Consider the following 16,752-nt stretch of genomic DNA (forward strand, 5'->3'; position numbering starts at 1 on the left):
GTGCACAGTGAACCTAATTAGCAGGGGGGACTTTCAAAGTTCAGATCATCTATAGATGAGATGCGCGGCAAGCATTTTGCTAGTAGCTCTGCATAGGTTTAAAGCAGTGATTCTCATTTAAGGGTGTGAGAGGGTGAATATTAGTATCACTTAAGCTTTCTTTCCCACTCCTCCCCCCCTTCCCTTCTCTGTGTGTGTAAATACACATACCCTGTTCCCCCTTGTAGAAGATATCAGACTCTCGGGAAAAGCTTGGTAGGGTACACTGAAAAAGCTCCCCAGGTTGTTCCAAATCATTCTCATCTCCCACCGTCACTCTCACCTCTTTACAAGAATGAAAAGCACCTTCCCAGTGTTTCCCTTTTCCCTACTCCTTTGGCTTCAGCTGGAAACAGCAAGTCATTTCCCTGAACCGGCTACTCTGATGTTTTTACTTCCCTAGGAACCATTTCTGTGTCCTATTATGACCTATAGCATGAGCACTATTCCCATGCTGTTCTTAATCTCTGCATTCAGAACTAAAAAAAAAAAAAAAAAAAAAAAATCATACATTTGCTCTATACTTGGTATATGGTGCTCAATACATGTTGTTTTTTAAGAAAAGCAAAAGACCTAGCTATTCATTAGTTAGCCTTCCCATCTCCTTATATTTCCGATATGTATTCTATAAATCTTAATTATTTCCTCTTTAGGAGTTAGTATTTTCCCAGTTGAAAATTCCCTCACTGCATTTTGTCAAACAAAGCCTAATGTCATGATATTTTAAGTCCTTATTTTACTAACACTTAAAACCACCTAAAACAATCCTAGTCCTATTCCAACCTTTTTTTTACAGAGAAGGAAAACAAGACTATAAATGGTTAAGTAACAACTTAGCCAAGGTCAGAGTAGCAGAACTTTGACTAGAATCCTGGTCTCATTAAGTACTGATCTGGCAGAGTTTTCTGCTATAGCATATTATCACATCATCACAAACTATTTATACTCTTATTTAACTCTCAGTAATGAGCACCTACCCTGTGCCAAGCCCTGTTCTAGATGCTTTCACACACTCTCATTTAACTGAAGACTGACATAATAAAGTTTTACAGTTAAAATACTATTATCAAGTCAGGCAAAAACTCCAGACCCATTACAATCAACTTTGGGAGAAGGGCCTTTTTCCTAAAAGGAATTTCAGTTAAGAACACTTTGGATCAGTGGGACCGCTCAACTTAAAGTTGTCTACTCTTCTCTTGCCCGGACGATGCCCCCCACTTCTCTCTTTACAAGCCCTTCTCCCCAAAACTCAATTTGGATTTGATTGGGTGTCTAACGTTAATTCAACACTTCTGTCTAATCCCCCCAAGTTGCTGCTTTTCTTCTACCTGTTTTCTTTTTTCCTTCTGAAAGGCATTGTCCTGTGGCCTGAAGCAGGAACAGAATCTCGACATCTTTTTGTCTCTTCACCCCATACGCCCCTGCTGTATGTCTCCCCTCAACACCCACCCGTACCCATGTGCGGCAAAGAGGAAACGGACACGATGTAGTGGAAAGGTCTTGTATATAGTTTTGTCCACTTCAGTGTGTGAGAGCTGCTCTCATTAGAGCCTATGGGGAAGGGCATCTGTGCCTGGAGGAAGGGAAACTGCTCCCACACTACGAATAACTGGCTGCATTCCAAAGACTTTCAGATTTAGTAAGTCTTTGTGCGAGCAGCCCTTAGGTCATGAGTCTTCCCCTGACTGCTAGAATGTCGGTCAGTTTTAACCAAAGCTGTCTTCTGGATGGTGCGTTTTACCGGCTTCACCGGGTCCTGCTGCTTCTCTTCCCTGGGCTTCGGGCCTGGCCTCTTCTCTCGGGTCCTAGGCCTGATGTCTTCCTTCTTGGTCCGTCCTCTCCCCTCGTCCATCCCCTTGGCCCTCACTTCCTCCCTGGCTCTGGAACGCACCGAGTCCTTGGCTCTTGGCCTTATCTTCCGCCCCCTTGTGTTTACCTTCGTGCTGCGTCTCCAGACTTCCCTGGCCTTCTTGGCGGCCCTGCGATGAGTGCAGCGCCGCCGGGGGCTCCAAGGCCGGGGAAGGGTCCTCCTTGAAAAGCGCACGCCCTCTTCCAACCTCAGGCGTCCTGGCCTTCTCTTCGGCTTCGGAATCTTCCAAACCCTGAAGTAGCCAGAAGCATCGCCGCTGCTGACCCGGAGAAGCGTGCCCTTAACCTCAGACCAGAGTGCATCGCCCGAGTGGCGGCAGCACTTCCGTCGCATTTCGTAGCCAGCATTTCCAAGCTCCTTCTTGAGGGCAGCCAGAGTCAGCCCTTTGTGCTCGGTGATGGCTCGGAGCAACAGCTGGGACACTTTGAGCACGGAGCGCAGGCCCTGCCTCGGCAGGGCCGTGAGGGTTTTCTCCGCGGCCTGCTGCGTTTTAACTTCAGTGCCTTTGGATTCACCAGTGGACCCAGCCACCTCAGCCATGGCCCCGCTCCCGCCTCTGCGGGGCCACTGCTGTGGGCCACCCCCACCAAGGCGCGAGCTTAAGCTGAGACCGGCTGGACCACGTCACAATGGCACGCCCAGCCTAGACTTTCAGGTCCTATTTGGCGAGCTGCCAGATACCCCCCAGGTAGGTGGTCCAATCAGACTCCACTTCCTTCTAGGTCTAAACCAATCCAGATCTGGGCGCCTGTACACCCCTAAGAATCACCTTTATAATCTCCAGGGTTTGTTCCCTGCCCTTTATAATGCTGCCACTTCTCATTGACCTGGATCTCAACCACTTTCTGAAGTTCAGTATTTTTCCGTGATCCTGAACACCCATCTACTCACATTTCCCTAAGGTGAAAGAAGCTACTCCCAACTATCTAAAACAGGTAATACAAAGCCTTTAAAAAGTAAATGTGGTAGTCTATCAAACAAAACCCGACCTAGAAACTCCCACCTTTAGGTCCCACCATCTAGAGATCGACAGTCATGTCTCCCTGACTCTCCACATGGGGGATTCTGTGCAAAAATATGAAGGAAAGAGGGAATCACTGTGGTCCCTCTACCCTAAACAATGATTCTCACACCTGGGTAATTCAGTTGCCTCATTCAGTTGGATCAAAACAATCCAGTTTCCAAGTAGACCAAGAACTCTGGTCTAATCATTATTCTTTCACCAGACTTTGCTTTTCTACCTCTTGTCCCTCTTCTTGGATTGCTCACCCTCTTTCTCTGTCCAGATATATTCTGCTCATCTTTCAAAATCCTGCTGAATCCTTCCCTCACTGAAGCCCCCTCACTCTTGCAAATGATTTCTCTCCTCTTAACTACCACATTAAACTTTTGCAATCCTATACTGCATTTTCTTTATTTTAAATTAATCTGGTAGTAGAGAGTACAATGCAGCACAAGAATTTTAAAAAGAAAACAGCCTGGACTTAGAGCTGAAAGACATGGACACATACCCCCACCCCAGCTCTTTAACAGCCGTATGGCATTGATAAATGCCATATCTGACTTCTTTATCTTTAAGGGGGGGGGCTAATAATCCCTTCCTACCAACATCACAGAACTATTGGAGAGGTTCAGAAGAGGTGATGGTAGATGACAAAGGACTACCCAAATATAAGGCATAAAATTAATTTTACTCTGAATGTTTATGCCTTTCCAACTAAATAAAAGTTTCCTGAGAGCCAAATAGCCTTTGAATTTCTATGGCCCCTGCTGCACCTAACACTATTCTTCATTATACACAGAGCAGGCATTTAATTGAGTCTGTGTAAGCTTCTCTCTAGTGAGGAGGATTTCTCTGGATTCAAAGGAAATGCCCAGGAAATCAGGAGAAAGGAGATAGGGAAAAAGGGATAAATCTCAAAGGGTTGAAAATGAAGGGGACCAAGGAAGCTAGTTACTCAAGGACTTCTTATTTTGGACACAACTTAGTTGGGAATTATTCAAAGAATACCTCAAATTGCAAAAGCATATCATACTTCTCTAAAGGACATTCCCATATACTCAGCAGTCACAGGCTGGACTGCGACATAGTTTCTGCCAGGAATAAAAGTGCCAGGAAGTAGCTTAGACCAGTGCTTCTTAAACTTTAATGTGTACTTCATAAAGTACTGATTCCAGTACATTAGGTCTGGGATGGGGCCAGAGGTTTTACCTTTCCAACAAGCTTCTAGGTAGTTCCACTTGGTGAAAACACAACTGTTGGGGAGTGGGGAGTAGACAATGAGAAAGGAAGTGGCAGGAGATTAGACTGGAAAGGTAGTTTAGGGCCAAGGTATGAAGGACACATAACATAATGACACAGCTGTAAGTAGTCACACAGCAGTAAGAGGTAGAGTGTGGATTCATACGTAAGTCTACTTAATTCTAAGGCCTGAGTTGTTAATTACTGAGCTAGGTTTCCTTTTCTCCAAGGTTGACCCTCTCCACACCTTTATTTATCTCCACTACAGAACAAGAGGAAGTTTATCTCCACAATCACAGCTCAGAATCAGAAGGATCTACAAGCACTCACTGTACCTTCTCCCAGTCTGTAAATTAGAGGAGGTTACTGTGGATCTCCAAGAACAGGAGACTAACACATTAGCACAGGGACAGTGCACCAATGAAGAGCTGCCAGACTGAGAGGCAGAACCACATGGAGCAGGCTTTCTCTCATTTGTGTAGTCTCTTGGTCTGGCTATACTTCCTGGTTGCATAGGCCACTGGCCGTAGGATGGGACAACCATCAGAGAAAAAAGACAAAACTGTTTGCTTTGAGAATAAGAGGAGAGTAAGTGAACTCTGACCTTCATATCAACTGACTCCAGGTAAAGATAGGTTGGCTGCACACAATGGTATCATCATGAAAGAAAGACAAAAACCAAATCAGGGGCACTTGGGTGGCTCAGTCGGTTAAGCAACCAACTCTTGATTTTGGCTCAGGTCATGATCTCACCATTGTGAGACTGAGCCCCACATTGAGCCGCACATCAGGTTCCATGCTGAGTATGGAGTGGAGCAGCTTAAGATTCTCTCTCCCTCTCCCTCTGCCCCTCCCCTGGATCTCTTAAAAAAAAAAAAAAAAAGAACCAAATCAAACCACCATGTTTATTGATACCCCTGTGATGAAAAAAGAGACCAATTAGAAACCTTTGGGAAAGGCTGAAATCAAAGGACAAGAATTATATGAAAAAAAAACATACCAAACCAAACAAAACATTTTCGTTTACACATAACCATTCATTTCTATGTAGATTTCTGTATAAATATACTGTAAGTAATAGGGGAATAACAAAAAATGAGAGGTAGGAAACCAATGCCCCACTACCACTCAGCTGGCTCAGAGGACAAGAAAGCCAGCTAGCTGACAGAAACTTTCTGCTGCACCAATCCCTTGGAGTTATTTTGCTCCTCTTTGGAATAAATCTACTCGCCAGCCCTCTTCTTCTGATACCCCAAAGAAAAAGACACTTCAGAAAAAACAATTTCTTGAGGAAAAGAGTCAGTACAAACAAGTGTCATACCTCTAATCAGGAGACACCAGCTCCAGCTCCAGAAAAACAAGACTGAACCATCCCTTCCAATTTTAATCATCTATGATTATAAACCAGAAGTTACCACCTAGCACCACCCTGTTATGAGAAAGATCAATAGCTCTTAATTTCTGGAAGGCTTGGGGTTGGCTGGTGGTGAAGAAAAAGGATACTTGGGAATAATCTTTAGCCTAAATCTTTCTGCTTCAAGTTCCAGAGCAAGATCTATTGCTTTTTGTTGATATCTTCTATAGTGATTGTGACTGAGGACTCCAGAGGAACTTGGTTGACTTAGGCATAGGAACCTTTAATTACTATACAAAATTCTAAGGACGTCAGAAGTTTTATTAATCTTACTCCCTCACATAGAGTCATGCAGCTCTAACTTCATTAAGAAAAACTCCATACAAGAGTACAGCAAAATTTAGTAGCATACTCATAGATTTAACCCCAATCTATACCTCACTGCCCCTCCTTGACCCACAGTCCTGGGACCCCAAGGTTCTAGTTCTTGCTTACTCAATTATCTTGCATTGATTCAGTTTATCTCTCCCAAAACCGAATAATATAAACCTTTTCAACAATCTATTACAACTCCCCAACTTAACCTTAAACTGCTAGTTGTTTTTCCCCAAAAGACTCTTTTCCTCTCCTGTATCACTTTGTGCCTTCCACTTTAATGCAAATATCCACAACAGTCATTTCAGCAAATAAACCCACCAGTCAACTCATGGCTTTGGGGAGAACTAAAGTGGTTCACATGTGAAAATAAAAATATTAAGATTCCATAAACCATGGAGACGGACTAGCAATTGGGCATTCATCCTTCTAATCCTCAGCACAATTGTCCAGAAGTGAGTCTAGAGATTATAGATCCAGGTGATCTTATTGGAGGACCAGGAAAATTTCTCAGCAATTATCCCCAAAATATGAAGATCTGGTCTCCCTGACTCCTCCCAAGAAGCTCTAAACACCCAGTGTAACACACTCCGCCCCACAAATATAAAATCTATACTCATCCCTCCAAAAATGACACGAGAGAAATAAGGGCTTTGGTATTAGCAAAATCCTACCCAAGTACTTTTTTTTCACCCAAAGGAGTCTATATAATTTAAATCTCTCATAAATTAAATCAAGTTTTATTAATAGTTATATCTTTCCATGAGCCCATAATGTGGGACCTCCAAGAACCATTCTGCTACAATCAGTTAAATCTCAAAACCAAAAACCCATTTCTCTGAGGATTTTTACTTTGAATATGAGGCTCAGGGCATCCCAGGACATAGACAAGCTGCAGTCCCACAATAACACTACATTCTGGACAACATTCAATTCTGTTATAGTAACTCCCAGCCATTCCATGCCCTTGTCAATTCCCAGAATCCTGTACAAATGAAGCCAAAGCAGAAACACACACACACACAAATGGCAGAGTAGAAATCATTTACCATATATATGTAACTCTTGGAATCAGAGAATTGAAATATCCCAGATCTACAACCCACTACAGAGAAGCTTATTTCTAGCCTAATCTCTACAGATCTAAAATTCCAGAAAATCCAAATTCACTAATTAAAAATTGCTTTCCTCCAAATTAAGTGGTATAAATAAATGCCAATGCTCAGGAATATAACCAAGAGTAAGCTTTATTTGCATTCTCAATTCACAATACACATTCTGGAATTATACTGCATAACTTTCCTCATTTTTTCCTTCAAACCTGCGGTTCTAAATATTTCATTTCAAAAAACACATCTCCATTTCCTGTTTAAAAATCACATCTGATTTTCTATTTTAATCCTTCTTCCCTTGGCTTTTTCTTGGCCTTTGATCCATCTGGGGAAGAAGAGCTACTATTTATTTATTGAAGTTCTATGGATCAGGTATTGTGTATAAATTATCACTAATTCTTTCAGCAACACTGAAAAGTGGATAATATTATTCACATTTACAGATGAGAAGGTAAATGGTGTACTGAAGGAAAAGTTTGGAATGAGAATTCCCTATATCTCCCAGGTAACCCCAAAGATTCCTATTTTTCATTTTCCACCTAGAGAAAAGAAATTGCCATACCACCTCTTCTATCATTTCACTAATCAAAGCTTTGAGCAAGAAATTCAGATTCTCCTTCCTCACTATAATTTCTACCATACTGGTTATGCCAGTTACCAATTTATTGTTTTTGTTACCTGAATGTGAAAATGGATCTGGGCCTTTTAAATATTTTTCCTTTTTTCAGCTGACATGATGTTAAGCTTTGTAGTAAAGGGTACTGGAGAGACTGCAGGAGGAGAGGGTTTTCCCTTCTAGTTCTGGTTCTCTGGTCTGTCCTTTACCAAGGTTACTAGAGCAGAGGTTGGAAAACTGTGGCCCATGGGCCAAAACCAGCCTGCTGCCTATTTCTGTGTGGCTTGTAGCCACAACTCAGGTGGACTAGCACTTTAAGCTGCAGAGAACAAGACATAATGTCCCCACCTCTATTTCATGCTCCACTCCCAACATATGCCTCCCTGGCCTGGGCCATATCTCACCACTCTCCAGGTCCTATGCTGGCTACCAAATATACAGTCCCCAATTCTCCACTGGTGGCACTGAAGAACAAACTTGTATCTTTATAATGAATTACAATCTGGGACACCTGGCTGGCTCAGTTGGTAGAGGATGTGTTTTTTTTTTTTTTTTTTTGAGACAGAGAGCATGTGAATGCACAGTGGGGGATAGGGCAGAGGGAGAGGGAGAGAGAGAGAATCTTAAGCAGGCTCCACACCCAGCCACGTGGAGCCTGATGTGGAGCTCAATCTCATGACCCTGAGATCAAGACCTGAGCCAAAATCAAGAGTCAGATGCTTAACCAACTGAGCCACCCAGGCTCCCTGAGCATGCGACACACTTGATTGTGAGTTCAAGCCCCACATTGGGCGTAGAGCTTACTTAAAAATAAATAAATAAATAAATAAATAAATAAATAAATAAATAAAATATAAATAAATAAATAAATAAAATTCCAATCCTTAAAATCACTTTATATTTAAAAAAAAAAGACTCTGGAGCTTTTATCTATTTGTCATTAGACCTAACTTTCAACAAGTTAGGAGTAACTTTTAATGAGAAAAATGTATAGGATACAATAGTTAATAACTTGAAATTTTTTAAACACAATACTCATGTTTCACCAAACACTAATAAAATTAAGGGGGATCAAAGAGTTAAACATAGAAAATGAAAGCAGGGAAAAATATATGTATTTATTGGATTTTAGGAAGAAGAAAGATTTTCTAAGCATAAAATTAATGGAAGAAATCACAGAGGAAATTACTGACATTTTATAAAAACCTTAAAATTCTGCACATTAAAAAATTAAAACAAGAGTAAAAAAGCAAACAGGAAAAAATCTGCTAAAAAAAGTCTATGAGTTATTCCAAAATTAAGAGTAAACCCCCAAATTAAGCAATGTAGAAATGAAAATAATGGTTAATATGTGAAAAATAAGGTCTTCCTTTGACTATAGCAAAACTACAAAATGAGTAATAATTTTTGACCTAACAAATTATTTTTTAATAAAAACAGATAAGAGACTTCTATTTTTTTAAGGATTTTTATTTATTTATTTGACACACATTGAGAGAAAGAGCACAAGCAGAGGGTAGTGTTAGAGGGGGAGTGAGAACCCAATGTGGGGCTCAATCCCAGGACCCCAGGATCATGACCTGAGCCGAAAGCAGATGCTGAACCAACTGAGCCACCCAGGCGCCCCAAGAGACTTCTATTTCTAAATAAAACAAACTAATCACCCTCCATTCAACCTCTCCTACAACAACTTCCACAAACCTTGGACTAAAATATGTAAAACTACCAGAAGACTCCAAAAAGCAGTTACAAGCAGACTAAGGGTCTCAGGACTTAGGGGACAAGGTAGCTACAAGTTCCTTGGGTTTTCTTTTTGTCTCATATATATCCCTACCTGGACACTAGAGCAGCCTAAAATCCAGAACTTCCAATGGCCCAGACAGGAAAAAAAAAAAAAAAAAGAAAGAAAAGAAAAGAAGAAGAAGAGAGAAGATTCTATTCTTTAGCTGTAAGACTGGCAAATAGGAAAGGGACCATTCTGATTTTTACCCATCCCACACCATGGTTGTCCCCAAACTGGCAGCACTCCTTCCCCTCCTCACCAGCGGTGAGGTAGTCCCTGAAGAGGAAAGCCCTATTTCAGCCTTCTATTCTATACCAGAGAAGTGCTAATAAAGAGCAGAGCTAGGGGCGCCTGGGTGGCTCAATCAGTTGAGTGTCCAATTCTTGGTTTCGGCTCAGGTCATGATCTCAGAGTCCTGGGATTGAACCCCGCCCCGTGTCAGGCTCTGCACTAAGCACAGAGTCTGCTTCACATTCTCTCTCCCTCTACTTCCCACTCTCTCTCTCAAATAAATAAATAAATAAAATCTTAAAAAAAAAAAAAAAAGAGCAGAGCTACTCCCTCTCCCCACTGTGCAGCAGTGGTAGATTCAGCATAGCAGAACCCTAGAGCAACACTGTAGGGAACTCAGCAGAATGGAGATGACAGAAGAAAGTCACTGAGCTTGAAGATGAAATGTATTCAGTATAAATAAGAGAAGGGAAAAAAGAATGAAATAAATTGAAATTAGTCTTAGAGACCTGTAGGACAATATCAAAAGGAACAATATTCATGTCACAGATTTCTCAGAAGGAAAGAAGAGAGAGATTGGAGTAGAAAAAAATATATAATACATACATACATACAAAATGGTTGAAAACTACCCAGACTTTGTGAAAAGTATAAATTCACAGATCCAAGAAGCACAGAAAAACCCAAACAGATGAACTTAAAATTATAGTCAAACACATCATAATCAAACTGCTTAAAACTGAAGGAAAAAAATCCTAAAAGCAGACAAAGAACTATAAGACATTACATTTAGGTAAAGACTCAAATGATGGCATTCAGGCCAGAACATTTAAAAATAACTAGTTCTTGGGGCACCTGGGTGGCTCAGTCAGTTACATGTTAGATTCTTGGTTTCTTTCTTTTTTTTTTTTTTTTTAAAGATTTTATTTATTTATTTGAGAGAGAGAGAATGAGAGATAGAGAGCACGAGAGGGGAGAGGGTCAGAGGGAGAAGCAGACTCCCTGCTGAGCAGGGAGCCCGATGCGGGACTCTATCCCGGGACTCCAGGATCATGACCTGAGCCGAAGGCAGTCGCTTAACCAACTGAGCCACCCAGGCGCCCCTAGATTCTTGGTTTCAACTCAGGTCATGATCTCAGGGTCCTGAGATTGAGCCCCAGCAGGGCTCAGTGGGGAGTCTACTTGAGGTTCTTTCCCCGTTTCTCTGCCTCCCCCTCTGCTCCTCCCCCATCCTGCTCCTGCGTGCCCTCCCTCTTTCTAAAATAAAATAAATAAAATCTTTAAAATGATTAGTTATTGGTCCAAATGGCTTCTAAAATCTCTTCTGTGGGTTGCAAATTGAATATGGTGTTTGCACGTAATTGGATGAACAACTGTACACACACATAAAGGAGATCCTGAATAATTCACTAAAGTGTACTACCTTCTCTGAATGAGGATTAGAGAGAGAAAGAAAAGGCCTTACTATTCCCTAGGGCACTGATTCTCAAAATGTAGTCCTTATACCCCTGGGGGAGTCAAGACTTTCAGGGGACTATCACGAGGTCAAAACCTTTCATAATAATCCTTAGACATTATTTACCTGTGTTGATATTTACTTCAACAGTGTAAAACCAATAGTGGGTTAAACTGCTGGCCTCGAAGCATGAATCAAGGCAGTGGTACCAAACTGTACTAGAAGGCACTATATTCTTTACTGCTACACACTGATAGAAAAGAAGGGATGGAAAACAAGTTTTACTTGAAATATCTTTGATGAAGCAATAAAAATTATAATTTTATTAAATCTCAACCCTTGATTACTCTTCTTTTTAATAAATATTGTGTAGCAAAATATTTTTATATTTATTTTTATTTTAAATATTTATTTAGAAATTTATATTTATTTATATTTATGTCTGTATCTAAAGCAATTCTGCTGTGTGCTGAAATTTTCCCAAAGAAAATGTAGTGGGCAGCAGTTCCCCTGCTTCTTCTACCTTTGTCCTGTTCACTTTACCTGCCCTGATCACATAACGAGTCTCCTGCCTCTTGCCCTGCTTAGAATATTTGTCTTCAGAAAACCTCCATTTCTAGGTCTTCAAAAATCGTTCTTCAAAAATTCGCAATCTTGCGAAACTCCAGAAGTGTTGCTCACAACAGTAAGACGTATGCGGTGATGCAGGCAGAAGGCTTGCCAGGGAGGTCGAGGGCCCCCTGTAGGGCCAAAGGAGTCCAAATTAAAATGATGGTTCACAGGTAATCTCGGGAGAGGGGGCAGAGCCTCCCACAGCTGCCCCGCCCACAGAGGAAGATGACCGGCGGGCCCTGACAGCCCGGAACTCACGCCCCCAACAGCAGCGAGGCCCACGAATTAGGGCAGTGCTCCGCTGCAAGAAGAAAAACAGGAAACAAACAAACAAACAAACAAACAAACAAAAACCCCTCAAACTCTCCTCCCAGGAGGCCCCGGGCGCGGTGAGGAAAGCAAACGTTAGCCAATGAGACCATCTGTTCCCGCGGCTTTCCCGCCCTTTCTCCCTGAGGCTGGAGAGAGGCGGCTCCTTTAGAGCCCACGGGGAGTTATAAAGGACTGTGGTGCCTGCTCTCAAAGAGCACCCCCCGCGAGGAATAGGGGGAGCGAAAAGAGACAAGTAATAGGCAAGGGGGGAGGGGAACATGCTGGCCCAGCGGACGGACGGACGGACGGACGGTTGGCCGGCCGAGGAGACTCTTGCAGGTGAGGAGTTGTTGTTAATGAAAGGTCTACATGGGCAGAGAATATAGGACACAAGACACTTAGCCAGAAAGGATGGCATGGGCAGAGCCACAAGACATCATTTCTCCTGCACTTACAACAGCTATTTCTGAATAATTCGCGAAAAAATAATCCTTTCCCTTCCCGTGTCCCCCTGTAAGTGTTTCCTTCATCTTCTGACGATCTTTCCTACTCTTGGCTCTCTGTGTAGACGCTTGTAGTGGCCTTGAGCACTCAGGCTCTCTTTACCTCATTCTCCTGCCCATCAGCCCGTTTTTCACCAGACGTGTTATTAAAATTAACTCCCCCCAAAACCCACAAAAACAAAAAGGGGCGCCTGGGCAGCTCAGTTGGTTAGGCCTCGGACTCTTGATGTCGGCTCAGATCAGGATCTCAGGGTGGTCAGATGGAGGCCCGCCTCCCGCTCAGGGCTGGGCGCCCAGTCGGCTTGGGATTCCTTCTCTACTCCCTCTGTCCCTCCACGCTCCAGCGCGCGCTCGCAATTAAAAAAAAAACAAAAAACAAAAAACTGGGGCGCTTGGGTGGCTCAATCGTTAAACGTCTGCCTTCCGCTCAGGTCGTGATCCCAGAGTCCTGGGATGGGGATCGAGCCCCGCGTCGGGCTCCCTGCTCCGCGGGAAGCCTGCTTCTCCCTCTCCCACTCCCCCTGCTTGTGTTCCCTCTCTCTGTGGCTCTCTCTGTCAAATAAATAAATAAAATCTTAAAAAAAAAATTTAACTCCCTGTGTTACTGCTAGTTTATACCTTTAAAAAATGTGTAAGTGATAAACATAGCAAGATATTTGTAAATAAGATACCTTCAGGAGAATGTCAGTTTTTGTTTTTATCATAGTGGGCCTTCATTCTCAAACGTTGGCTCTGCCTATCAGAATCACCTGAAGAAGGGCTTGTTAAGAAAAGAGACCCTACCCCAGGTTTCTGATTTAGTAGGTTTAGGATGAGGCCCAAGAATTTGTACTTATTTGTTTTGTATAATATATAACATGAGTTTCAGGTATACAACACAAAGATTGATACTTGTATATATTATGAAATGACCACCACTCTATCTAGCTAACATTCTGTTATAAATTTTTTTCCTGTGATCAGAACTTTTATCTACTTTTAGCAAATTTCAAAAATGCAATACAGTATTACTAACTATACTCACTATGTTATACATTACATCCCTGTGACTTATTAATTGGAAATTTGTACCTTTGACCCCCTTCATTTCACTGATCCCTCCGCATCTCCAGCAACCACCAATCTGTTCTCTGTATTTATGAGTTGGGTTTTTTCTTCTGGTTTTTTTTTTCTCCAGATTCCAGAAATGAGTGATATCATATTGTATATATCTTTCTTTGACTTATTTCATTTCGCATCATGCCTTCAAGTTCCATCCATATTATCACAGATAGCAAGATTTCATTTTTTATGGCTGAATAATATTCCCTGAATAAATATATATGACATTTTCTTTATCCATTCATCCATCCATGGACACTTAGGCTGTTTCCATGTCTTGGCTATTGTAAATAATGCTGCAGTGACCATGGAGGTGCAGATATCTTTTCAAGTTAGTGTTTCATTTTCTTGGGATAAATACTTGGAAGTGGAATTGCTAGACCATATGGTAGTTCTATTTTTAGTTTTTTTAGAAACCTCTATACTGTTTTTAATAGTAGCTGCACCAACTTACGTTCCTACGGATGGCATAAAAGTGTTCTCTTTTCTCCACATCCTCACCAACACTTGTTATTTCTTCTTTTTGATAACACCCATTCTAATAGGTATGAGGTGATAGCTCACCGTGGTTTTGATTTGCTTTTCCTCATGATTAGTAATGTTGGGCATCTTTTTCATGTACTTGTTGGTCATCTCTATGTCTTAAGATTTTGCATGTTTAATATATTCCCAGCTGATGCTGTTGCTGCTGTTCTGGGGACCACTGGCCTAGCATATCTAATAGCTAAAATTTACCGAAGTTCAGGCATTGTGCTAAATGAGTGATTTATTTTACATGCCATTCTTATCAAAACGGTAACATATGGGGTTAATATTTCTCTTATGGGGAGTAAATCTGGCTGAGGCTAATGACTGAGATTACTCATTCTTAGAGAAGGCTGAAATTTACAAAAACACACCTCTCCACCCTCAGGCTGGAACCCAGCTTCATGTTCTTCTTTGATCCAAACAATAAGCAGGCGAAGAGAACACTATTGTGCTACGGTTAAAAATACCTTTGCTAATAAAGATAGACATACAGATCAATGGAATAAAGAACCTAGAAATAAACCCTCATTTATACAGTCAAATGATTTTTGACAAGGGTGATAAAGCCATTTGATAGAAAAAGGATACTCTTTTTAACAAGTAGTGTTGGGAAAATTGGATATCTACATGTAAAAGAAACTTGGACCCTTGCCTAACACCGTATACAAAAATTAACTCAAAAAAGGATCAAGGACCTAAATGTAAGACCTATAACAATAAAATTCTTAGAAAAATACATAGGATAAAAGTTTCATAACATTGGACATAGTAATGATTTCTTGGATATGATGCCAAAGGCATAGGTAACAAAAGAAAAAATAGACAAATTGGTCTTCATGAAGATTTTAAAAATTTGTATACCAAAAAACGCTATCCACAGAGTAAAAAGGCAACCTATCGAATGGGGAAAATATTTGCAAATCATGTATCTGGATATCCAGATAATATCCAGAATATATAGAGAACTCCTAAAACTCAACAACAAAAAAACTGCCTGATTCAAAAATGGGCAAAGGACTTGAATAGACATTTCTCCAAAACTATACAAATGACCAGTAAACACATGAGATGCTCAGTATCACATCTCACACCCATTAGGCTAGCTACTATTAAAAAAAAAAAGAATATGGAGAAATTGGAATCCTTGTGCACTGTTGGTGGGAATGTAAGATTGTACAACTGCTGTGGAAAACAGTGAGATGGTCCTTGAAAAATTAAAAATAGAATTACTATATGATCCAGCAGTTCCACTTCTGGGCATAGAGCCAAAAGAACTGAAAGCAGAGTCTCAAAGAGATATTTGTACAGCCATGTTCATAGCATTATTCACAATAGCTAAAATTTGGAAGCAACCCAAGTGTCCATTGATGGATGAAAAAGATAAGTAAAACAAGACTATACATTCAGGGATCATTTCTATAGTTCGAAAAGTAAAGTGTGGTATGTACATACAATGAATACTGCTCAGTCTTAAACAATAAGGCAGTTCTGACATGTGCTATAGTATAGATGAACCTTAAGGACATTATAAGCCATTCACAAAAAGACAAACTGTATGATTCCATTTATATGAAGTCCTTAGAGACAGAAAGTAGAATGTGGTGGCCAGGGCTGAGGAGAGAGGGAGAATGTTGAGTTATTGTTTAATAGGTATAGTTCCAGTTTTACAAGATGAAAAGAGTTCTGGGGATGGACGGTGGTGATGGCTGCACAACAACATGAATATATGTGATACCGCCCAACTGTACACTGAAAAATGGTTAAGATGGTATACTTTATGTTATGTGTATTTTAACCCAATTAAAAAAATTTTTGATACCTTTACTGAACTATGTTCCCTAGGAGATTAGCTTTGGGTGAATCATTTCACCTTTCCTCAACTTGGGTAGGTTGGACTACAGCAGTTAGACCATCAAGAACCCTAATTTTTTTACTACTTTCCCTCGTTGGGTCCCATGCTTTGAAAGATTTTGTCTTGCAAAGTACTGTATTTGTTAAGAAACTCTTTGTTTTATATTTCTTATTAATTAAAGACATTTTTGTTTCTGTAGCATTAGATAACCATGATTGCCACCCTGAGCTGAGATGTCAGGCAAAGAGAGAAACAAGATTTATACAGGTAGTTAGGAGATTTCTGTTAGAACATTTCAAATATTAAAAATTGTTAATTAACTCCTAGAGGTTTGGAGACCAAAGGCTTGACACACAGAAATGGTTGATTTTCAAGGTTTTTCCTCCTAATATAGATGATTCTCTGAAGGTATGGCTTCCTATAGGCTCAGTGCTGACATAAGATTATGGAAATTTGTACTATATCAATCTAACTGGCCTGACTGAGGCTTGAGTGTGTAGGATAATTCCATCAATATCTCTATTTCTTTACTTTGCCCAGAGATGAAATGTGAATGAGAAGTGAAAATGGAGTTCAGGAAAATCGTTTATATCAACACACTTTTTGGGGTCTGGAGACCAATCCAAAGACAGTACAAGCTATGTGATCCCCCGAGGCCAAATTCTTAGACTTCTATTATGAGTGATAAATGATCACTGCACTTGAACCAGATAAATTTTTCTAAATAATTATTCATTTTCTATGAATTATATAGTAGAACATTACC

The 16,752-nt window shown here is 40.8% G+C and overlaps 1 protein-coding gene and 1 long non-coding RNA gene across 2 annotated transcripts in view; both read right to left on the reverse strand.

Annotated features, from left to right (window-relative positions):
- LOC141370766 (uncharacterized) overlaps positions 1–16,752 on the reverse strand; it is a 46,578-nt gene that overhangs the window by 18,816 nt on the left and 11,010 nt on the right. The gene's annotated exons all lie outside the window — the stretch shown is intronic.
- H1-7 (H1.7 linker histone) lies at positions 1,676–2,473 on the reverse strand. The gene has a single exon (XM_025882790.2). The coding sequence runs from the start codon at positions 2,447–2,449 to the stop codon at positions 1,676–1,678; it is 774 nt and encodes a 257-aa protein (XP_025738575.1). The 5' UTR covers positions 2,450–2,473.

This window comes from Callorhinus ursinus, unplaced genomic scaffold (assembly GCF_003265705.2).
Source record: "Callorhinus ursinus isolate GAN/ISIS: 27379988/994484 unplaced genomic scaffold, GSC_fseal_2.0 scaffold44, whole genome shotgun sequence".
NCBI lineage: Eukaryota > Metazoa > Chordata > Mammalia > Carnivora > Otariidae > Callorhinus > Callorhinus ursinus.